This window comes from Callospermophilus lateralis, unplaced genomic scaffold (assembly GCF_048772815.1).
Source record: "Callospermophilus lateralis isolate mCalLat2 unplaced genomic scaffold, mCalLat2.hap1 Scaffold_143, whole genome shotgun sequence".
NCBI lineage: Eukaryota > Metazoa > Chordata > Mammalia > Rodentia > Sciuridae > Callospermophilus > Callospermophilus lateralis.
In genome coordinates, this window is record NW_027512573.1 from 639,338 (window position 1) to 663,597 (window position 24,260).

Sequence of the window (24,260 nt, forward strand, 5' to 3'; positions counted from 1 at the left end):
CTCACATACACAAAGTCTCCCACTTGATATGGGTGTGGGGTTCCCCTGTCTCCGGGCTGATAGGCAGTGGCCAACTGTTTCCACAGGTATCACTGGGTGTGTTCAAGGGCTTTAAGTCTGTTAAGCAAGGGGGTGTGAAAGAAATGGTTAAGTCTCAGGGTTGGGGTTAGGTCCCTGATTGGAGGAGGGGCACCATAGAGAATTTCATAGGAGGTGAGGTTACACAAAGAGACGGAGGGAGTATTTCTTTCATGAAACCGTGCATAAGGTAGGAGCATAGTTCAATCTTTTATGCTGGTCTCCGAGCTTAATTTCGTTAAGGTCTCTTTGATGGTTCTATTCATCCTTTCTACCTGTCCTGAGCTCTGGGGTCTATAAGCACAATGTAACTTCCAATCAATCCCCAGGGTCCTGGCCAATCCCTGACTTACCTGGGCCACAAATGCCGGTCCATTATCGGACCCCATTACCTTAGGCAGTCTGAATCTTGGAAAGATGTCTTCTAGGATCTTTTTGACCACCATCTGAGCCATTTATTTCTTCGTGGGGAAGGCTTCGACCCATCCTGAAAAAGTATCTACGAAGACTAGAAGATACTTAAGTCCATACTTTGCTGGCTTAAATTCAATAAAGTCCACTTCCCAGAATTGTCCAGGTCTGGTTCCTCGTAAGCACTTCCCTACAGGAAGCTTGGATGGGTATTCATTAACTAATTGGCAGACTTGACAAGCTCTAGTCACCTGCTCAGTTATTTCTTTCCTCTGCAAGTCAGTCAACAATAAGTCCTTTCTTTTGTCTTTTAAGAGTGCCTGTAACTTCTTTGAGCCTAAATGGGTGAGCTGGTGTACATCTTTGACGTAAAGTTGGGCTTTTTGAAATTGTAAACTTGGCTCTATAGGATCCCAGAGTTCTGTGTCTGTGTTCCCAGATGATAAGTTGCCTGAATGTTCCTGTGCAGCCAAGTCTCCTGGTTGTTGTTCCCCGGCGTGGAAATAGTTAACAGGGTCACTCCGTTTAGGGCTGCCAACTTAGCTTCTTCATCTGCCCGTCTGTTTCCAATTGCCACGGGGTTGTTCCCCTTCTGGTGCCCCTGACAGTGCACTATAGCTAGCTCTTTAGGGCCTTTTACTGCCGAGAGAAGGTGGAGGATCCCATATTTGTTCTTTATTTCCTTCATGGTGGAGGTTAATAGCCCCCTTTGCTGGTAAATAGCCCCGTGCACATGAGCAGTGGCAAATGCATAGCGGCTATCAGTGTATATGGTGGCCCTTTTGCCTGTTGCTAGCTCCAGTGCTTTCGTAAGGGCAATTAGTTCTGCTTTTTTGAGTTGATGTCCCTTCTGGGAGGCCAGAGGACCAGATGACATTAATTTTGTTAACTACTGCAGCTCCTGCCTGCCACTTACCATCTTGGAGGAAGCTGCTCCGTCTGCAAACCATACGACCTCAGGGCGAGGCAGTGGCTGATCCTTTAAGTCTCATCATACACTGGTCTCCTCTGCCAGTATGTGTTGACAATCATGAGCGACGGGTCCTGATGATTCTTCCAGCAGCAGTGTAGCCAGGTTAAGTGGAGCAGGGGGTACCAGCGTTATTCTGTCTTTGTCAAGCAAGAGGCTCTGGTAATGGGTTATTCTGGAATTTGATAGCCACCTGTCTGGAGGCTGACGGATGATGTTCTCCAGGGCATAGGGGGCTATAATGGTCAGCTTCTGTCCGAATGTTAATTTAACAGCATCCTTTATTAGAAGGGCTGCCACTGCTATAGCTCTTAGGCAATGGGGCCACCCCCTAGCCACTGGGTCCTGTTTTTTGATAAGTATGCTACCGGCCTCTTCCAAGGTCCCAAAGTCTGAGTGAGCACTCCCCGTGCTATTCCTTTCTTCTCCTCGATGTAGAGAGTAAAGGGTTTTTCTACATCTGGGAGTGCTAAGGCCGGGGCAGATAGCAGTGCCTTTTTGATATTATCAAAAGCCTGTTGGTGTTCAGGGGTCCATTGGAATTTGGCATCCCCTTTATCAGCAGGTATAAAGCGGCAGCCAATGATGCAAACCCAGGAATCCAAAACCTGCAAAATCCAGCAGTCCCAAGAAACTCTCTTGAGTTGTCTCTTATTAGATGGGGGCGGTATCTGCACAACAGTTCATTTTCTGGGCTCAGTGAGCCATCGTCTGCCACCCCTAAGAGAATAACCCAGGAAGATTACCTCTTGTTGACAAATTTGGGCCTTTTTGGCAGAAGCCCTATATCTGAGCTGAGCAAGCTCGGATAATAGTGCTTGGGTCCCAGACTCACAGTTCTCCTTGTTGTCAGCTGCCAGCAGCAGATCATGCACATATTGGAGTAGTGTGACTTTGGGGTGTGCAGTTCTGAAGTCGTTGAGGTCCCTGTGGAGAGCTTCATCAAAGAGAGTGGGAGAGTTTTTGAATCCTTGTGGGAGTCTAGTCCAGGTTAGTTGGCCAGATGTTCCTGTTTCTGGGTCTATCCACTCGAAAGCAAAAAACAACTGACTGTCCTTATGCAGAGGCAAGCAGAAGAAAGCATCTTTTAAGTTCAGCACAGTGTACCATTTCTGCTCCGGATTCAGAGTGCTAAGCAAATTATATGGATTAGGTACCATGGGGTGGATGTCCTGCACTCTGTTGTTGATCTCTCTTTGGTCTTGGACAGGACGGTAGTCCCCAGTTCCTGGCTTTCTTACTGGTAGCAGCGGGGTATTCCAGGCTGACTGACAGGGCCTTAGGACCCCAAGAGATAGGTATTTCTGAATATGGGGCCTTATCCCATCCCTAGCTTCTTTGCTCAGAGGATATTGTTTAACACTGATTGGAGAGGCAGAGGCTTTTAATTCTACTACTATTGGAGGTTGTTTTATGGCTAGACCTAACCCAGCAATTTCTGCCCAGGCATCAGGATAATCTTTTATCCATCTCTGGGGTAGTCTACCTGTTTGATCAGTCCCAGGGACCGTGAAGAGTTGATGTTCATCTTCTACTGACATAGTCAAAGCCGTGACTATGGGTGTCTTTACTGAAGGGTTTAGAAACTGCACTTGGGGATCATCAGGGTTAAAGGTTATTTTAGCCCGGAGCTTGGTGAGTAGATCCCTGCCCATCAATGGGGCCGGGCATTCTGGGATTACTAGGAAAGAGTGGTGGACTTTTCCCCTTCCTAGATCCATAGTCCTCTTTGTTGTCCAAGCCCGATATTTACTGCCATTAGCCCCTTGAACTAAGGATCTTTTATTAGATATAGGGCCCAGTGGGGTCTTAAGGGCTGAATATACTGCTCCTGTATCCACTTCAAAGTTCACTGGGGTCCCCTCCACTTCAAATGTTTCCCTGAGCTCGGGGAGGGGATCTGAGCCCCAACTTTCCTAGTCATCTTCTAGAGTCAGCATGGCAGACTGGCGTAGCTGCTTCTTTTGGGGGCACTCTTTGGCCCAGTGTCTTTACAGTAGGCACATTGATCTGAGGCCAGGGGCAGCCTTTGGCATGGGCCCAGGTATCTCTTCCTATCTCCCTGCTTTCTAACTTCTGGCCTATCTGTGGCTGTGACCAGGACCTTAGCCATTGCTTTAGTCTGCCTTTTGCTCCTTTCATCTTCCTTTTGTTCCCTTTCCTTCTCCCTCCTCTGTTCCCTCTCTTCCTCAGTTTCTCTCTTATAAAATACCTTCTCAGCCTCTCTGACTAAATCTCTTAAGGTCATATCTTGTAGTCCATCTAAACGTTGTAACTTTCTCTTAATATCTAGGGCAGCCTGCCCAATAAAAGCCATTGCAACAGATGCCTTTTGGTCCTCTGCCTGAAAATCAAAGGGAGTATATCTCCTATATGCTTCCATAATTCTCTCCAGAAACATTGAGGAAGATTCATTGGGTCCCTGGATAATCTCTCTTACCTTGGCCAAATTAGTTGGCCACCTAATTTGGCCCACTATAAGAGCCCAGAAATAAGTGGACAGATGCTCCCTACCTTCAAAGGTGTTAGGGTCCCAGTTGGGCCGGTTTAAGGGGAAGCCAGCTTTGATGATGTTGGAATGTTGGGTTGGTCGCCCATCTGGTCCAAGAATATTCTTTCTGGCTTCCAAGAGGATTCTCTCTTGTTCCTCTGTTGTGAAGAGAGTCCCCAGAAGTTGTTGGCAGTCATCCCAAATGGGCTGGTGTGAGAACATCAGCGACTCGACTAAACCTGTAAGTCGGGTGGGGTCCTCAGAAAAAGGGGGATTGTTATTTTTCCAGTTGTATAGGTCTGAGGAGGATAAAGGCCAGTATTGGTAAGCCTGCATCTCCCCCACCATGCCCATCATCTATTGTGGGCCCATAGGGACAAAGAGGAAGCATCACAGGGGTTTCCAAGTTCTCCATTATTTGCTGCTGGCGGGTTCCTTTAGCTGGCCCAGTTACCTCCATTGGGGGAGGGGCTGCTGCTGCTGCTGCCATGGGGAAGTCCCCGGGTGGGCTTGGGTCTGACCCAATTACCTCTAGCGGTGGAGAGACTGAGTCAGCGGCAGGAGGGTCACCTAGGACGAGTTGGGGGTTTGGGAGCATGGGTAAAAGATAAGGAGGGGGGGTGGAGTCCAGTAAAGTTAAATCCTGTTACTCAGGGAGAACGGAGGGATGAGGGGGAGGAGTGGAAGGTTTGAGTGATAGGATCATGGGGAAAGGGATTGGAGTAGACGTTGGGACAAGGAAAGGCTTCACCCATGCGAGAGGAAATTCACAGAGGTCCTGCCAGGTTAAAATATATGGTTGTTGATCTGGATGGCCACGTGGCCCCAGCTGAAAGACCATATCTCTGACTTTACAGATTAGAGGGAGGTGGAAGGACCCTCCTGGGGGCCATTCAACTTCGAGGGTGGGCCATTCTGAAGCGCAGAGTGTATTCAAGGTCCGGCGTTTCAATGAAAAAGAAAGATTCTGGGCCCTTGAATGGACATCAGTCCAATGTTCAAGAGTCAGGGACAGAGGCATGGAATGGCTTTGTCCCATAATGAGAGTTACTCAAACAGAGACAGGGACAATACAAACGTGACACCAACACGGACACACAGTAAACATTTAACACGAGTTCAGAAGCAAAGATTAAAGAGAGACAGTAAACTCAACCTGAGAAAAAGAATAGCCGTCAAGACCAGACGGGTTGGCAGCAGAGTACACCTGAAGAGGGCTACTCCATCCCTCCACCTGATGAGGACACTTCCATCCCTCTGTTTCCTGAGTCCTCCAAGGCATCCCTTGGGGACATGGCCTGTAGCTTCAGGACACGTCTGTCCACCACTGCCAGGGGGAACTCACGCTCTCCGCTGGCAGCCACTCTGCCAACCCAAACCGAAAACCGAACCTGAACAAAAAGTTTTGAGTGATCGCAAGAAACAGGAAAGAGGCGCCTTACTTACCTCCAGAGGAGTCCGATCGGGACCCTTTGTCTGGCACTGTGCGATTCCTGGCCAACGCACCAAATGTAAGGACCTGGCAAACGTCAGAGGAAGAGACCACCAAGAGACCGACTCATGCAATTCACAGAAGGGGGTTTATTGAGGATCCAATCCAGTGTGCTGGTGCTCCGTGCACACTCAACAAGGGAGAGCAGCCCAGAGCCCGGAGCAGGGCTTGAGTAGTGCTTAAGTACACTTTTTTAAGGAGGGCAGGAACTTTACATACAACATGGTCCTTTTTAACAAATCATCATACACCGCAGGAAAATCAAACAACAATTCCTGAACATGATTAGTACATTCATTGGCAGGAACAGGTCGGGCTGGAGTGATAGGTCATTCCTAAGGAGGGGGATACATTCAAACTGATTGGTTTGGGCCATTAATGCCTACGTGCCAAGTTGCACAGGGTCCTAGGTTATTAAACAACTAAGTGGTCAGTGGGAATATCTACTGGGCAGTCCCGGGAATTATCCTAACAGCTACAGGAATTTCATGTTTTGGGTGTAGCATAGGAACTTAACAATACCTGGTCCTTTACATTTTAACTCTGGCTTTGAAGCTAAGAAACTTTACAATACCCGGTCTTTTACACTTTAACTTCAATTTCTTTTGCTCATACAGTTTCACTTTCAATCACTTCCTGCTTCAGCAAACATGTAATCCTCCATGTTTCTTGACTGGTCTTTTCATGAGACTTCTTTCCAAACACATTATTTTTGATTTCCATAATCATATTTGAAGCCAAACTCACACACTCTTCATGATAAACCGTAAACTAATATTCCCTTTAGATGTATAACTGGCTCGAATGAATGTATGTACATCAATATGAGATTTCATGTATATTTTCAGACATCAATTCAATCCATTATTTAAAATTGGAACCAGTTATATTGTTTATTCACACTATGGTCTATTCATGCATCATCTCTATATTCATAGACACGGGATACACCTATTTGTATCCCCAATACTAATTTATAGGTCTTCAAAACATTGCTCCCAGAAATGGTGGAAGAAATACTCATGTAACCTGATCTACATATTCATTTCATCCCAGTAATATTCTGGAAAAAAATGCAAAGGTCATACTTATGATTGAACCAAAGACTAAATTGAAGGTGAGCTGGATTACTAAAAATGTCCATGTCCAGGTTGCCTAATGCTTTCAACCCTATTTGTGACTACATATTGATTTCATTTTAATCATATATATTCAACTTCCCCCCACTGTTGAAAATGTCTACTCCTATCACTCACTTTATACTTTTTCTGATTTCTTAATTTCTATATTGATATCAGATTTCCTATATATTTTCCCCAGTTCATTATTGTGACTGACTCTTCACATGTGCTGATATTTACAGTCATTCTCTAACCGAAACCCCTTTGGAAAAGAAATTTTGGTCCAAATCCTAGACTCACTCTTCTTCCTAAACCTTCTGATTATCTTCCTAATCCTACCGACTATCCCTTTTTGACAAGATGTTCTCTTCTACATTCAATCATCCGAGGTACAAGATCCTATGCCATTGGATGCTGATTTATCTGTGAAATCTGTGCAGAACATAATTCAAACATATGTATCCCAATCACGAGCAAAATGCCCTTCTGTGCTTCAAATCTTACCTAGATTTCTGTTTTCATACTTATATTTCACCAATATATTTTTATAAATATCACAGTTTCCCAATACCAGTATTCATCCAGCAGAATGATTCCTAACCCAAATCAAACATGTTATTAACCCTAACCATACACTGTTCCCTCAGTCCAACTTTACAGAAGATCAGGTACAGAGTTGATCTTAAAGACAGGGATGTAGGGGATCCTACTCCTGCTGAGACCCTCAAAGGTAGATGCAGAAATGATCCCTGGAGAAGATGTAGGCAGCTATGTAGGACCTGAGAGAGCAAAAGTCACCTTCAATGGCAAACAACCCGGTGAGGATGAAGGGATGTGTCTGAATCAGCCTCTCTCTTCTCAATGCAGGGAAGATGGACCAAACCAGGACAGTGTGAAGAGCTGTTCCCGGGGTCCTAGGGTTTTTATACCATTCTAACTTGTGAAAGGATCACAGAAAGTAGGGGCAGTCTCCATCTCATGGGACCCTTGGAAGCAACTATTTGCACAAAGTGGTTGCCAAGGTAGTGACCTCATTCAGTTCCTTGAAGGAAGTGACCTCATCCAGTTCTTTGAAGAAAGTGACCTCACCTCACTTCCTTGGTGATGGAACTCTCTGAACTTGAAATCCAGGTAGCAAGGCCCCCAGAGCCAGTTCCAGTCCCCATCTCAGTGAGCTCACTTGATTGAATTTACCAAGGACAGAGTCAGGATTTCTTGGTACCTACTGATGTGAGGATGGCCAAATGCCAGGAAAGCTCTGAATCGGGTCCTTTCCTGAGAAAGAAGGTAGTGGCTCATCTCTGGCTCCTGACAACTTCACAGAGTTGGCCAAGGAGACCAGATCTGAGACAGGACAGGCCAATTCTGGGGAACATAGCATGGCCCACCAGTCAGAGGACACCCCTGATAGTCACAGAACAACTTGGGGGAAGCAGGTGCCTTTGAGGGTGTGGGTGTGAATTGGTGGTTTTTTCTCATGTTCTGAGAATATGTAGGAAAGGAGGTTTGTTCGGGTTGGAGTGGACACTTTCTAGTGAGTCTTTTGCACAAGGGGAGTGTTTCTATTTCTGTGTATCCCACTGTGTCCGTGGTTGTAGATATTAGAATAGGGAATGCATCAATGGATGTGTCCTGTCTAGTACAAAGCTTCCCAATGTTCATCCTGCCCAATTTATGAATGGACTGTGGCTTGCCTTATTGAGGGCCAACACCTACTATCTTCCTAAGTTCCTGTATTCTTCCTGAATTCTGGCCACTCTCCAGAACAGGCTGATGGCTTAGTATCCAAGATATGGACCACCTGCAAGCTCTGTGACTTGGCCATGTACTGGATAGCTGAAGGGAATGGAGAGCATGGCAGAAAACTCAGAAATCAGTGTGAACAGTAAAGTCTCAGTTGAGAAACGCTGCTTTGGGCCTTTTTCTTAACTATTGTTCTGTTGCCCTGAATTTCAGGGAGATCTTTGCCTGGGGACACCCCTTTGTGAAACCTAAATAAAACAGCTTCCAAATGGAAATGAATGGGCATCACCTGTGGCTCTTTGGTTAATTGCTTTGGAATGAGATGTGTCTGAATCAGCCTACTGGCCCTGTGTGAGGCTGTGACTTAGATTCTCAGCAAATGGTGAAACTAAATAAAGATCCCATGTATGCATCCAAAAAAAATGGCAAAAAGAGAAGTCATTGTGGATAAAGTCTCTCACCGTCCTCTGTAAGGTTCCTGAAATCCGTGAATTGAGAATAGTGATCCTTTGGGACAAATGAGTTCTTCAAAGCCCTACAGAGGTTAGCCCGTAGGTGCTTGAGTTTTCTCATGACTCCAATTCACATAAAGAATCCATACCTGATAGTCAGTAGGCCTCAAATTGTAGAAGCAGAGCAGTATTAATAGCAGGCCTATTTGATCTCTCCTGGTTCTCAGGAAGGGTGTCCAGGACACCCTGACTTTAGGCAAATGAGGGGCAAGGGAGCTTATTTTGGACACTGTCTTGGGCTGCACCCCTCATGGAAACCTCCAGCCAGAGGTTATGATGAGTGTCTATATGGAAGAAGATGAGGGCCATGTGGGAGTGTTTTGGTTTTAATTGTGGTCATTTGTGGGGAGGTTAGAAGTGATGACAGGGTGCACTTCAGCTTGAACTCTGGTGTGATTCCCCGTAGAGCCTGTTCTGGAACTGACCTCAGAGAAGTATTGCCATGAATTGTGTTGGGATTTGAGGAGGCCACAAACGAGAGTCGCCCTTGGAAACTGAGATCTAGGTCCAGGGTGGATTTCCACACAGCATTGGGAATCTCAGCCCGGATATCACATGATTTTATTCTTAAAGCCTTGGCAGCCACACTTGAGAGACAAAACACACAAAGACCTCACATTTTAGAACTCAATGGCCCTGGCTTAATGTGGCTTTGGCCACTTTTTGGGAAACCTTGGCTGTGAGGATTTTCCAGAGATTTCATTGAAAGGAGATTCCTCAGGATTTAATGGTTCCTGAATGAGTTGAATCCCACAGGGCCTCCTACTTCATCCTTGAAAAATGGCTTTATAAATACCATGAAATTTTTGAAATTCCCATGACCAGGTGGCAATGGAGAACCTTTGGCTATCCTGTTGCTGATTATGAGTATATCAGATAGTACCTTGATGGACTGGGTTTCATAAAAATGGTGTAGAACAGAGATGCCAGTAAGTTGGAGCCTGCTGAGAAGTGGGTCTGGAGCAGTGCAGTGCAGGGGTATGATAAAACATTTGTGGTGGGGCCATGGGGATCTGCCATTGGCTTCCAAATGCCTTGTGAGTGACATGGTGCAGAAAGCAGACTCTTACATGTAAAGGCATCTTGTTATATGGAGAGATTTCAGGGCAATATTCAGAATCAGGTTGCTATGGTCAAGGGGGCAAGCTATGTAGGATAGCAGCCCGGTTGGTGCATTCTCCTGAAGACCCTGGCCCACTACACATAACAGAACTTCCTCCAGCACTGTGTCCCAGTTGAACTCCTTGTATTTCCTGAAGCTAATACCAAATTCCCAATACATCTGCAAGCATGAAATGTGGAGGAAGACCAAATGGCTTTACAGTCCATGGGGGAGACACTTAGCCCACAGTGGACACAGTTTACCTTCAAAGTGTGGATTCAACACTGCTGCCACATATTCATTGGTAAATAAGGAACCATGTCCTCCAGGTCACATCGATGCAGACCCACCTTTGATGGTCTCACTACAAAGGAAAGAAAGCTCCTGACAACAGCATATATTTCAAGTGCCCAACCTCAGAGGCAGTTTCTCAAGAAGTCATTAGGCCAGCAGAGCTCCATGTTTGTGGAGTGTTTACCCTGTCCCTTACTTTTGGAATCTCCTCTACCTCCTCCAAGCTTGTGAACTCCTGAGCATTTTCCATTCCAGATTGGTATTCACAGATTTTCTTCCTCTTCTCCTCTAATTGTGTCTTATTTGGGGGCGATGGTAATGTCAAGGCATTGTTCTGGATGAGAGTGGGAAGATTTTTTTGTAGCACATGTTTGCATATACATTGGATTCATTTTCCTATTTTCTATTCGAAATACTGAATCCCTGACACTAAACTAGACCCTACTAGACTCTGACTACTAATCCTAATATGATGGAGAAAAATAAACGTAACAGAAAAGAAATACAGGCAGTTCATAGGAGGTATAATGTATTCTTGGAATAGCCTTTTGCTTTATCAAGGCTATGTGTTATAAATCTAGTCAACTTTTCATTAAAATAATTCTCCATGAGTTTTTAAAGTTACCAAATATGTAAATTCTAGTGTCCCATTCTCTGTAGCCTATTCAGCACATGTATTTTTATATGCATATGTAGAATCCTACCTGGTATCACACGTACATTCTTCTGAGGTCGCTGACTTGGCAGATACAAATTGTGAGAAGAGATCACTCCCCCTAAACACTGATGGAACTGAAAATTCAAACTATGTGTGAGCTTCCTCATTGAACAACATTGTACATTAATCCATGTTCAGTAAAATGAATATTTTTGGATCTGTGTATGATATGTATTCCATGAAGAATTTCATTTGTCATATATACTGTTACATTTAAATGTGTGTTTGTGTTTGTATATATATATATATACATACATATACTCTCAAAATTTTACAAAATATGAAATATATGTCTTATTATATACTCCTCAAATTTGTTCATGTTCATGTATGTATTTTTATAATCTACTTTTCACAAGATCATTCTCAGATAGATTCATTTTCCTGAAATACACTTTCGTTTCCTAGTCCTGAAAACTTACTTTAGTGAATGGTGCATAGAAATCTTGATATTTCTACAGTAATTGACCCCAGTTTCACATCAATGCAAGAAGATTCTTAAGGGACATGATTGTATTTTGATGTTAATTTTTATTCAACACTGTTACATTAATATTTCTTCAGTTTATGTACATCATATGATATATCTTTCATCCACAAGTTCACAAATTTATAGGCATTTGTTTCATTTTCAATCACTTCCTGCTTCAGCACACATGTATTCCTCCATGTTTCTTGACTGGTCTTTTCATGAGACTTCTTTCCAAACACATTATTTTCAATTTCCTTAATCATTTTTGAAGCCAAATTCACACACTCTTCATGATAAACCATACACTAATATTACCTTTAGATGTATAACTGGTTCGAATGAATGTATGTATATCAATATGAGATTTCATGTATATTTTCAGATATCAATTCAATCCATTATTGAAAGTTGGAACCAGTAATATTATTTAATCACTGCATGGTCTATTCATGCATCATCTCTATATTCGTAGACACAGGGTACACCTATTTGTATCCCCAATACTAATTTATAGGTCTTCAAAACATTGCTCCCAGAAATGGTGGAAGAAATACTCATGTCACCTGATCTACATATTCATTTCAGCCCAGTAATATTCTGGACACAAAATGCAAAGTTCACACTTATGCTTGTACCAAAGCCTAAATTGAAGGTGAGCTGGATTACTAAAAACATCCATGTCCAAGTTGCCTAATGCTTTCAACCCTATTGGTGACTTCATATTTGTTTCTTTCTAAGATTATATGTTCAACCTCCCCTATGTTGAAAATGTCTAATTCTATCACTCACTTTATACTTTGCCTGATTTCTAAATGTCTATATTGGTATCAGCATTCCTGCATATTTTCCCCAGTTCATCATTGTGACTGACTCTTCACATGTGCTGACATTTACATTCTGTCTCTAACCAAAACCCTATTGCAAAAGAACTTTTGGTCCAAATCCTAGATTCACTCTTCTTCCTAAACCTACTGACTATCTTCTTAATCCTACCGAGTATCCCTTTTTGACTGGATGTTCTCTTCTACATTCAATTGTTCGAGGTACAAGATCCTATGCCATTGGATATTGATTTATGTGAGAAATCTGTGCAGAACATAATTCAAACCTATGTATCCCAATCAAGGGCCCAATGTCCTTCTGTGCTTCCAATCATACTTAGATTTCTGTTTTTATACTTATATTTCACCTATATATTTTTATTAATATCACATTTCCCAATTCCAGTATTCATCAAGCAGAATGATTCCTAACCCAAATCAAACATGCTATTAACCCTAACCATACACTCTTCTCTCAGTCTAACTTTACATAAGATCAGGTACAGAGTTGATCTTAAAGACAGGGATGTAGGGGATCCTGCTCCTGCTGAAACCCTCAAAGGTAGATGCAGAAATGATCCCTGGAGAAGATGTAGGCAGCTATGTAGAACCTGAGAGAGCAAAAGTCATCTTCAATGGCAAACAACCCGGTCAGGATGAAGGGATGTGTCTGAATCAGCCTCTCTCTTCTCAATGCAGGGAAGATGAACCAATGCAGGCCTGTGTGAAAAGCTGTTCCTGGAGGCCTATGGTTTATATACCATTCTAACTTGTGAAAGGGTCACAGAAAGTAGGGGCAGCCTCCATCTCACGGGACCCTTGGAAGCAACTGTTTGGACAAAGTGGTTGCCAAGGCAGTGACCTCATTCAGTTCCTTGAAGGAAGGGACCTCACCTCACTTCCTTGGTGATGGAACTCTCTGAACTTGGGATTTAGGTAGCAATGTACCCAGAGCAAGACCCTGTTTCAGTCCCGGCAGGATAACTTGTTTGGATTTACCAAGGACAGAGTCAGTCTTTCTGGTACCTAGTGATGTGAGGATGGCCAAATTCCAGGAAAGCTCTGAAGAGAGGCCTTTTCTGAGAAAGAATGTAGTGTCTCATCCCTGTCTTCTGACAACTTCACGGAGTTGGGAAAGGAGAAAAGATCTGAGACAGGACACACCACTGCTGCGAAACTTAGTATGGGCCACCAGTCAGAGGACATGCCGGATAGTCTCTGACCTACTCGGGGGAAGCAGGTGCCTTTGTGGGTGTGGGTGTGAATTTGGTGTATTGTCTCATGTTCTGAGAATATGTAGGAAAGGTGGTTTGTTCAGTTTGGAGTGAACTGTTTCTAGTGAGTCGTTTGCACAAGGCTTGTGTTTCTATGTCTGTGTATCTCACTCTGTCCGTGGTTGTAGATATTAGAATAGGGAATGCATCACTGGATGTGTCCTGTCTAGTAGAAAGCTTCCAGGCATTCATCCTGCCCAATTTATGAATGGACTGCAGCTTGCCTTATTGATGGCCAACACCGAATATCTTCCTAAGTTCCTGTATTCTTCTTGAATTCTGGCCACCCTCCAGAACAGGCTCAATGTTTTGTATCCAAATATGTACCACCTGCAAGCTCTGTGATATGGCCATTTACTGGATAGCTGAAGGGAATGGCGAGCATGGCAGAAAACTCAGATATCAGTGCGACCAGTAAAATCTCAGTGGAGAAACCCTGCTTTGGGACTTTTTTATAACTATTGTTCTGTTGCCCTGAATGTCAGGAAGGTCTTTGCTTCAGGCCACCCTTTTGTGAAGCCTGAAGAAAACAGTTTCCAAATGGAAATGAATGGGCATCACCTGTGGCTCTTTGATTAATTGCTTTGGAAAGGGATGTGTGTGAATCAGCCTCTTGACCTTGTGTGAATTTGTGGCTTATATTCTCAACACTCAATGAAATTAAATAAAGATCCCATGTGTGCATTCAAAACAAAAATGGCAAAAATAACAGTCATTGTTGATGAAGTCTCTCTCCTTTCTTTGTAAGGTTCCTGATCTCCTTGAAGTGAGAATAGGCATCCTTTGGGTCAAATGATTTCTTCAAACCCTGCAGAGGCTAGCAAATAGGTGCTTGGGTTTTCTTATCACTCCGATTTACATAAAGAATCTATACTCAACGGTCGGTAGGCCTCAAATTTTTGAAGCAAAGCAGTATTAATCACAGGCCTATTTGATCTCTCCTGTTTCTCTGGAAAAGTGTCCAGGACACCGTGACTTTAGGAAAATGAGGGACAAGGGAGCTCATTTTGAACATGGTTTTGGGCTGCGTCCCTCATGGAATCCTCCAGGCAGAGGTTATGATGAGTGTCTATATGGAAGAAGATGAGGGCCATGTGGGAGTGTTTTGGTTTTATTGTGGTCATTTGTGTGGAGGTTAGAAGAGAAGACTGACTCCACCTCAACTTGAACTCTGGTGTGATTCCCCTTAGAGACTGAGTTCTGGAGCTGACCACAGAGAAGTATTGCCATGAATTGTGTTGGGATTTAAGGAGGCCACAGATGAGAGGCGCCCTTGGAAACTGAGATCTAGGCCCAGGGTGGCTTTCCACACAGCACTGGGAATCTCAGCCCGGATATCACATGATTTTATTCTTAAAGACTTGGTAGCCACATTTGAGAGACAAAACACACATAGACCTCACATTGTGGACCTCAGTGGGTCCTGCTTCATGTGACCTTTCGCCCCTCATTGGGAAGCCTTGACTGTGAGAGTTCTCCAGAGTTTTCATTAAAAGGAGATTTCTCACAGTTTAATGGTTCCTGAATGAATTGAAACCCACAGTGCCTCCTAATTCATCCTTGAAAAATGGATACCTAAATAACATAAAATCATTGAAATTTGCATGACCAGGTGGCAATGGAGAACTTTTGGATGTCCTGTTGCTGATCATGAGTGTACCAGACAGTGCTTTGATGGACTGGGTTTCATGAAAATGGTGTAGAACAGAGATGCAGTAAGTTGGAGCCTGCTGAGAAGTAGGCCTGGAGCAGTGGAGTGCAGGTGTGTGATAAAACATCTTGTCAGATCAGGCTGGGCAGGCAGCAACCAAAGGAGGCAGATTTAAAAGGGCCACTGAACAGGCTTTATTGAGATATCACTCCCGGGTGGATCTCTATCAGACCCACAGAGGGGACTTGAGAAGGGTTTGATTAGAAACCGTGTGGAAGCTCGACCGGACTGGAATTTCATGGGGCTTACAGCAGGAAGGGAAGGGCTTGGGACAGGAAAAAGTGTCTCTAGGGTCCCTTGTTCTCTTGGAGTTGGTCAGGGGAGTTGGCTGAACTCCAGATTTGGCCAGGGGGTCCTGCTGATTGACAGGCATTAGTCAGGAGATCTGGCCGATTGACAGACATTTCCGCTGGCATCTGATTGATGTTCAAAGCAGTGTGGGCTGCTTTGTTCTAATTTGCCACTAAGTCGCCACCAAGTCGCTGCCAGTGACCTAACATTCCAGCCTTTTTGGTGATATAGGGCGGCAAATTTCGTCTGGCTACTTCCTGCTTGTTTAGGGGTGTAGTGGGGTGGGGAGTGTCTTGGGTCATAGGTTTGGTGGGAAGGCGACTGTAGGGGTGAAGGAACATCTGGTTTTAGGTCCCTCTGGCAATTTCACTCATGTGCTTTTGAGCGAACCTGAGGAGGCAGGGAGCAATCATTAGTAGAAGCCCTATTACTAAAATAGGAGTGAGAATGGGAGTCAGCCACACAATAAGGGTTGAATTTAGCCAGCCTGGCCAGGGGTCATTTGATGGTTGCTGTTTAAGCCTTTCACCCAAAGGATGGAGGGTGTCAACATTCTCTTTGACCAATCCAGTTTCATTGATATAATAGCAGCATTCTTCTTTCAGGAACAGACAGGTTTCTCCTTTATTTGCTGTGAGGAGATCTAGAGCTCAAAGGTTCTGCAATGAGACTTGGGCAAGAGATGTTATTTGCCTTTGTAAGGAAGCAAGAGAAGTGGCCGATGTCTCTATTGCTTCCCAAAGTTGTTGTTCAAGCTTCTGAGTAGCGGTTACTGCATAACCAAGTCCACCTGCCCCGAGTCCAGAGGCAGCGAGGGAGGAGGCCAGCTACTTACTACTGGTAGAAAGACAGCCCTTCTTGTCCTGGAAAGGGAGGTAGTAACAAGCCATGTTAACTCAGCCTCACTGTTCAGAGTTAATTGGGGGACCAAGATGGAAGGAACACAAAAAGCAAACGGCATGTTGAGACTTAGATTTTTTGTTAGGGTACCATTGCACCAGAAAAAGAACCCAGACGGATAAAGGTTAAGGAAGAAATTCGAACAATCTGGTCATAGGGTGCAGAACCTGAGGAAGTGTAGCAGCAAGAGAAATTCCCTGATGAGTTATGAAAAGGAGGTACTTCCTCAAAGGCTGGAGAGGGAGGTCCTTGGGGTCTAGATGAGGTATTGATTGGAAAATCAATGGGAATCGCAGTCAATAGAGTACGATCCAAACCTGCGCAGAGGAAACAGTGTGAAATGTTATTCACTTTGGACAAAATGAGAAGCTGAAGGCCCTGACGTATTAGGGCCACCCATGAGAAAGGGTCAGCTTTAGGATGGGCAACTGCATCCAGCTGGTGTTGGAGTTCCCTCTCTTGTTCCTGGATGGTTATGTGAATTTGAGGGAGCATTTGTATATAAGTTCTCCATATCCTGATAGAGGCTGAGGGGTGTTTGGCAAAACCCCATGAATAAAAATTTATCATCAACACCAGAGGCCCATCTTGGGTCCCATGGGTCCCAAAAAGTTAATTTAGTGTATGCTTGATTCTCATAGCAAGGCTTATCTAGGAAGCATCTCTTGCATGAATTATAAGGGCACCCGGCATAGGTGTCAGGCCAGCGCTTACAAGATTCCTCAGTTTCATCTCATATGAAGCATAGCATGGCTGAACATAAGTGGAATGAGGTGGCCCGGTTGAATCCAGTAACATTAAGGGTGACGGCCTGATTACAGCCAGTGAAAGGGCAATCTCCTTGGCCCATAAACTGAGAGCGGGTGGTGCCATCCTGTTGCCATGTCACTTGGATGTAGAAGCAACATCTGTGGGTTGGGATAGAAGCTTGAGAGAGATTAATGATTAGTAACAAAAGGAGAGGGTTGGCAAGAAATCTTGAGTTTGGTAGGCCCCAACGTGGTGGAAGTCCAGGACTGAACATTTGAAACAGGTGCTCTTTTAAGGTGAGAGACGTGGTACCAGGGGGCGTGGCCCAAGAGCTTGGCTGCCATTGGAGTGGTAAGTATGACTGTATGGGGTACTGTCCAGCGAGGTTTCAATGACTGAGAATGTAGCTCTCAAAGTAAGACTGCATCACCCAGTTGAAGAGGGTCCGATTCCTTCCCTGGTTGTATAGGGACAGAAGTAACAGGTGGTATAGGAAGACACTGGTCTGTGTGTTCTCTTAGGAGTTTGTATAGAAGTGTGAGATAGGGCAGGTAGGCACAAGGGGAGGAGGAGTGACAGGAAAGTTTTGGTTGATTAAGAAAGGGCACCCATAGAGCAGTTCAAAGGGGCTAAGGCCTGAGGGGGCTCTTGGGGTTGCCGGAATGCGGGTGAGAGCCAATGGCAAAAGATTTTGCCAGGACAGTCTGAGTTCAATAGCAAGTTTGGTGAGATGATCCTTAAGAATGCCGTTAGCCCTCTCAACCTTACCTGAGGATTGGGGTCGGTGGGGGATGTGGAGCCTCCAAGTGATACTGAGGCCTTTGGAAACTAGTTGAACAACCTACGAAGTGAAGGCTGGACCGTTGTCTGACTGGATGGAAGTGGGAAGTCCGAACCTGGGAATGATCTGCTCAATGAGGATTGAGGCGACGGTGTCAGCAGTTTTCCTGGATGCAGGGAAGGCTTCTATCCAACCTGAAAAAGTATCAACCAAAGTAAGTAGGTAGTGCAGCTTTTTGTGCCTAGGCATGTGAGTGAATTCGATCTGCCAATCTTCGCCTGGTTGGTGGCCTCTCATCTGATGTGTAGGGAGTTTAGGTTTGATGCCCCCTTTTGGGAATACTGCAGCACAGACAGAACAAGCCAAGTGAACCTGTTGGAGAGTGGTTCTCATTCCTGGAAAGTAGAAGAGGAGTTGTAAAAACTGAAAAAGGGGCTTGGGGCCAATATGAAGAGAGTTATGTATGTCCATTAATAGGCTGTGAGCTTGCTGTTTAGGGAGGGCAATTTTGTTCCCCAGAAAAATCCAGCCATCCTTCCCAAAGTGGCCACCTTGGGCTATTAGGTCCTGTCGCTCCTGTGGAGAATAGTTAGGCTTAATTGTGGTGGACAGAAATAGGATAGGAGCTGCTGAGAGTTTTGTTGTTAATTCCCATGCTATAGAATCTGCTTTGTTGTTGCCTATAGCTATAGGGTCAGAGGGATTTTGATGTCCTCTACAGTGTATGATGGCCACTCGTGATGGCAGTTGTAGTGCTTCTAAGAGCTTAGAGATCAGAGAGGCATTGACCACTGGTGATCCTTTTGTGGTCAAGAATCCACGTTCCTTCCAAATAGCCAAATATGAATGAGCAATTAGGAAGGCATATTTGGAGTCTGTATATATGTTGACTTGTTTGCCTTTGGATAAAGTAAGAGCCCTGATAAGTGTGAAAAGTTCAGCCTTCTGGGAGGTGGTTCCTTCAGGAGGGCAGCTGGCTTCCAGAATTGAGGCAGCAGTGACTGCTGCGTATGCAGCTCTATGACGTCTATCATGACCCATCACTGAACTGCCATCCACAAAAATGGTTAAGTCAGTTGAGGGAAGTGAGTAATCAAAGAGGTCCTCATGGTGTGTTCATAGGGCCTCCAGCACCTGCTGACAGGAATGGTTAGCACTTGAGCGTGGTGGGGATAGTGGGAGGAGTGTGGCTGGATTGAGAGAAGACAAAGAACAGAGGGTAATGGTAGAGTTCTCTATAAAGAGAAGGTGGAATTCTTGAATTCTTGAAGGGCTCAGAAGAGGAAGACACTTATGGTTTAAAAGGTCCTGTAATCGATGAGTGGAGAATACAATTATTGGTTGGAGCAAAGTAAGTTTTAGGGCTTCCTTAGTTAATTCTGCTGCTTCTGCCAGTGCTCAAAGGCATGGTAGCCATCCCCAGAGGTATGCCACTGGCCTATAGGAGGGTCCAGTTGGTTGAGCAAGGAGGCCAGTGGCGATACCCTGTCTTTCATCCATAAAGAGGTGAAAAGGATGGTTAGGATTAGGGAGAGAAAGAGGGGGAGAAGAAACAAGAGCATCCCTGAGCTTGTAAAAGGAATTGGCTACTAGGTTAGGGGAGGTAAGGGGCCCATGAGGAGTCTCTTTAGCTGCCTGATATAAGGGCTTAGCAAGAAGTGCAAAGTTAGAAACCCAATGCCTACAAAAACCTGCCAGACCCAGAAAAGAAAGGATGTATTCTGCTGTTTCGGGTGGCTGCAAGTCACGGAGAGCTTGAATCCTGTCTGTTGTCAGGCTTTTAGACGTTGGAGTGAGAAATATACCTAGATAGGTAACTGAAGACGTAGTAAGCTGGGCTTTAGTTGGAGAGACTCGGTAACCCCGGGACCCCAGGAAATTGAGGAGCTGAACAGTGTGAGTTTGGGAAGCCTTAAGTGACGAACTGCATAGGAGAAGGTCATCTACATACTGTAAGAGCGTGCTATCCCCCAAGTCGCACGCAGTTAGGTCCCATGCCAAGGCTTGTCCAAAAAGATGGGGACTGTCTCTGAAGCCTTGAGGTAGGACTGTCCATGTCAGCTGTTGAGACCTAAAGGATGTAGGGTCTTCCCATGTGATGGCAAAGAGATAATAATAGGATGGAGAGGCACTGTAAAAAAAGGCATCTTTAAGATCCAGGATGGTAAAATGAGTGGTCGAAGGGGGAATGTGAGAGAGAAGTGTGTAAGGGTTGGGAACCACTGGGTGGATGGGAATAAACACCTCATTAATTAGGTGCAGGTCCTGGACTAAGCGATAGGCTCTGGAGGGTTTGCGCACCGGCAGTATGGAAGTGTTGCAGGGGGAGTCAGTAGGAATAAGAAGTCCCTGGGCCAGCAATCAGTCTATAATGGGTTTAAGTCCCTCCCTGTGGGTTTTGGAGATGGGAAATTGGGGACATGAAGGAAATTTAGTTTGGAGTTTCAGCTGGATATGAACTGGCTTGTGGTGGGAGGCTATAACCGGCATGGAGATGTCCCAGACCTGAGGATCAAATAGATTAGGGGGCAATGGCACAGTAGGTACTGTTAGGTCATTAGAGAGGGTAAGAATTAGAGGCAGAAGGAGATGAGTGGTGGTATTTTGGGGATGCAGTTAGAGTGTGGCTCCTAATAATTGGAGAACATCTCTGCCTATGAGAGGAACTGGACAAGATGGAATGACTAAAAATGAGTGAGTGAATGGGTGTCCTTCCAGGGCACAGGCAAGCTTAGCAGTTCGGTTTGGGGAGGAAGGTTTGCCATAAATCCCCATAACTGAGACCTGGGAAGGAAACAGAGGCCCAGAGTGGGCAGGCAAGACAGAATAGGTAGCCCCCATGTCCACAAGGAAGGTTATGGACTTACCTGCTACCTGGAGCGTTACCCTGGGCTCGGCGAGGGTGATAGGGGTCCTCGAGTCGGGGCTTCCTCAGTCTTCTGCGAACCCCAATAGTTCAAGAGAAGGGACCGCCTGACTGATCATACCCCTGCGTAGAGGCGCCAAGGAAGCGCCAGCCATCGGGCAGTCGCTCTTCCAATGTCCTGTCTCGTTACAGGTGGGGCATGGCCTGGAAGGAGGCCATGGGTTTGGGCATTGGCGAGCCCAGTGACCTTCACATCCACATTTGAAGCAAGCCCCTGATGGAGAGGAATGCTGGATCCTCTGAAAAGCCCTCGTTTGAGCCGTAGGTCTCAGGGCCGCTGCCAAGGGTTGGGTCTGGAGTGTTACCATTTTCTGTAATTGAGCCTCCCTGGTAATTCAGCTGACTCCTCTCGGGCATTATGAACTTTAAAGGCCATTTTCACCAGGTCTTGGATGGGGGTCTGAGGGCCCTCCTCAACTCATTTGAGCTTTTTTTCTAATATCATGAGCCGATTGAGTAATGAAATGAGTTGCTAACACTGTAGCCCCAGAGGGAGACTCAGGATCCAGCTTACTTTATTTGATGAGAGCCTCTGTAAGGCAGTTGAGAAATAAGGCTGGATTTTCATCAGGATTTTGGGTAATTTCCCTCAGTTTATCGAAGTTAACTACCTACCTTATTAGAAACTGCTGGCATGCCTGCTATAAGATATTGGACCATGCGAGCACAGTGACGGCAACCTTGTTGGCCATCTTGATAGTCCCAGTTAGGTTTGGTTAGGGGAACAGCTGCTTCACCTGTGGGAAGAGTCATATCTGTTAAACAAATTTGGTCAGCATGATCTCGAGCAGCCTGCTGAATGCGGGCTCACTCATCTGGGGTCAGGGTAGAGGACAGAACAACATAGACGTTGTGTCAGGTAAGATCATAGGTCTGGGAGAGATATCAGAATTCCTTAATATAAGCAGAATAATCAGCAGAGAAAGACCCAAGATGTTTTTCAATCTGGGAAAGATCTTGAAGTGAAAATGGGACATGTACTTGGACTATCCCTTCAGCACCAGCTACTTCCCTGTGAGGACAAAGAAAGTGTGGGTTATCTGATAAGAGGGATCTGTGGGACCATGTGTGAGCACTGACGGGAGAAGAAAGGGGTAAGTGGGTGGAGGTGATCATGGCTGTAAGAGAGGAGGGAAAGGAGAGGAGTGGGGGGGAAGGGGAGGGGGAAGGGTAGTATCAGTGGAAGAGGTGGGAGGAGAAACCAAAGTAGCAGGAGAGGAAGAAGAGAGTGGTGAAGGTGGAGGTGGAAGGGTGGTATCAGTAGCAGGAGAGGAAGAAGAGAGTGGTGGAGGTGGAGGGGGAAGGGTGGTGGTATCAGTAGCAGGAGAGGAAGAAGAGAGTGGTAGAGGTGTGGGAGGGGCTGCAGCCGCAGATTGGTGTGGATAGGGAGGGGGGGAGACGGGAAGGTGGAGCTGAGAGTAATTCAGGGGGTTCTGAGATTGTAGAAGCTAAAACAACAGATGATCTCATGGATGAAAAGATTGATATACTTCAACTGAATGTTAGGATACCCTGTAACCCTCAATATTTGTATGTCTGTCAAACAGTGATCCCTGTGGAAAATGTTACAAAGGCCCACCTTGAATTAGCCGAATAGTTAAAAGGGCCCTAGAATCTAGCCTTTAAAAATTTCACTATGACTCTGCATTCTCATATTCTTAGTTTAAATGAAATTAAATCAAACCTAATCCTCAAGCCTTCCTTCCTTCAGAGGCTGTGGAATAAGTTTCCTGCTCTGATTGACCCCACCAACCAGGTTATTGCTGGGATGGGTGATATCTGTATTGTTATACTGAATGTCTTTATAAAGTACCTACACAATGAAGTTAATAAGATAGAAACTATGCAAGCTATGTTAGTATATGCATACAAAAAAGAAAAGGGGGAAAATATGGGAAAGAACAAGCCTGCAGTGTGGATGACAGACATGGAATGGGTATAGCTGAGAAACATCTCAGTGTGAGCAAATAGGAACACCTGTTTGCTCTAGGACAGGCCACTGGAAACATCCAGAGGTGACCCTTCCTGCTGTCCCTGCCCACTTGGCAGGCTCCCTTACTTCCCCATAGTATAGTTAATTTTGATCTTTATGATGATTGGCTTCAAGATATTGTACTGCTGGCTTATACAATTATGATTGGTAGACAGGCCCTATATAAACTGTAGCTCTTCCATAATAAAACGAGCTCACTGCCACCAAGCCTGACTCCTGGAGTCTATTCATGTTTGATTACTTCGTCATCTCACCTCCCTGAGGGATGCAACCTCTCACCTACCCCAACACAGTATTAAACTAAATACTTAATTCCTATAGTGACATTTAGAATGTAAATTGGCACAGTAAATAGCAATGATATGGAAAACAATTGCCAAGATTAAAAACAGTGAGTTTTCAAAAGGACTTTTTATTTCCAAAGGTGAAAAGAAAATGCAGAAGAGATGTAGGATATGATGAATTTGAGGAAAGAAGAGAGAAAACACAAGTAAAATATTAATGGAAGAGTGCTAGAACAACAGAATTTAGCTGTTAGAAAAATAAAAGAGAGAAAGAAAACCAAGAGAAGTAGACAAGACCAAAAAATACAAATTATTCTAATAAAAATAGGCCTCAAAAAAATAGAATCTTGAAAAATATCTACCTTCAAAAAGGCTATAAATTAGTAAAGTGAGACAAATGTGTATATGTACAAATGTCCATGAATCATTAAGCACACAATATAAAGAGAGATTGAGAGAGAGAAAAAGAGAGGGAAGAAGTTTCTTAATGAAAAAATTAAGGAATCATTTCTGTCGTAGTGGTCAAAAATTGTCAATGAGAATATATGTTGGTTATCTGTCCCCAAGTGTCTTTCTTTCCATTTTTCTTGAGGTGTGCATTTCAAACATGAGTAGTAGCCAGAGGCTGTTCAGTCCTTCTTCTCGTTTTGTGTTGCTCATTAAGTTACTATTTGGACTTCTGGGCAGTATGAGGTGGGGTGCATTGGAGAGTGTTTTCTGCTCTACTCTCATCATGGTTGCTCTAGACTTTTGTGAGCAGAGTTCTCAGAGGTGGATCGCCTGAAGATAGAGTTTAGGTCTATTTAGTCCCCTCATGCTTTGTTGAGTGATGATTGGTCTGAGATTTTAAAGCAGCATGCTTCCAGAGCCTGGCAGCTGTAGATCTGTGCTGAGAGTCTGCATCCCTGGAGTCTCCCCTAAGTTCCACTTATGAGGAAGTGCCAATTCTTCACCCCCTCTGCCACCTATGGATCCAATACTTCCCAGCCTCCTGGGCTCAGTTCCGAAGAGCACACTCACTTCCACCTGCCTGATCAAATTACCAGTCTGACCCAGTTCGTCCTGTGAATTGCCAGACTCAATGGGTGAGAGGGTCCTGGGATCTCTACGGTCTGAATGTCCCAT

The 24,260-nt window shown here is 44.8% G+C and overlaps 1 protein-coding gene across 1 annotated transcript; it reads right to left on the reverse strand.

Moving 5' to 3' along the window:
- Positions 1-533: 533 nt before the first annotated feature.
- LOC143387890 (uncharacterized) lies at positions 534-24,260 on the reverse strand. The gene is given in 17 exon segments (XM_076841998.2): positions 534-915; positions 963-1,321; positions 1,323-1,423; positions 1,426-1,806; positions 1,809-2,012; positions 2,015-2,099; positions 2,101-3,449; positions 3,452-4,307; positions 4,405-4,520; positions 5,397-5,469; positions 16,492-16,718; positions 17,161-17,309; positions 17,997-18,126; positions 19,738-20,281; positions 20,920-21,072; positions 21,474-21,595; positions 24,179-24,260. Coding segments are annotated over 17 exon segments (5,313 nt in total).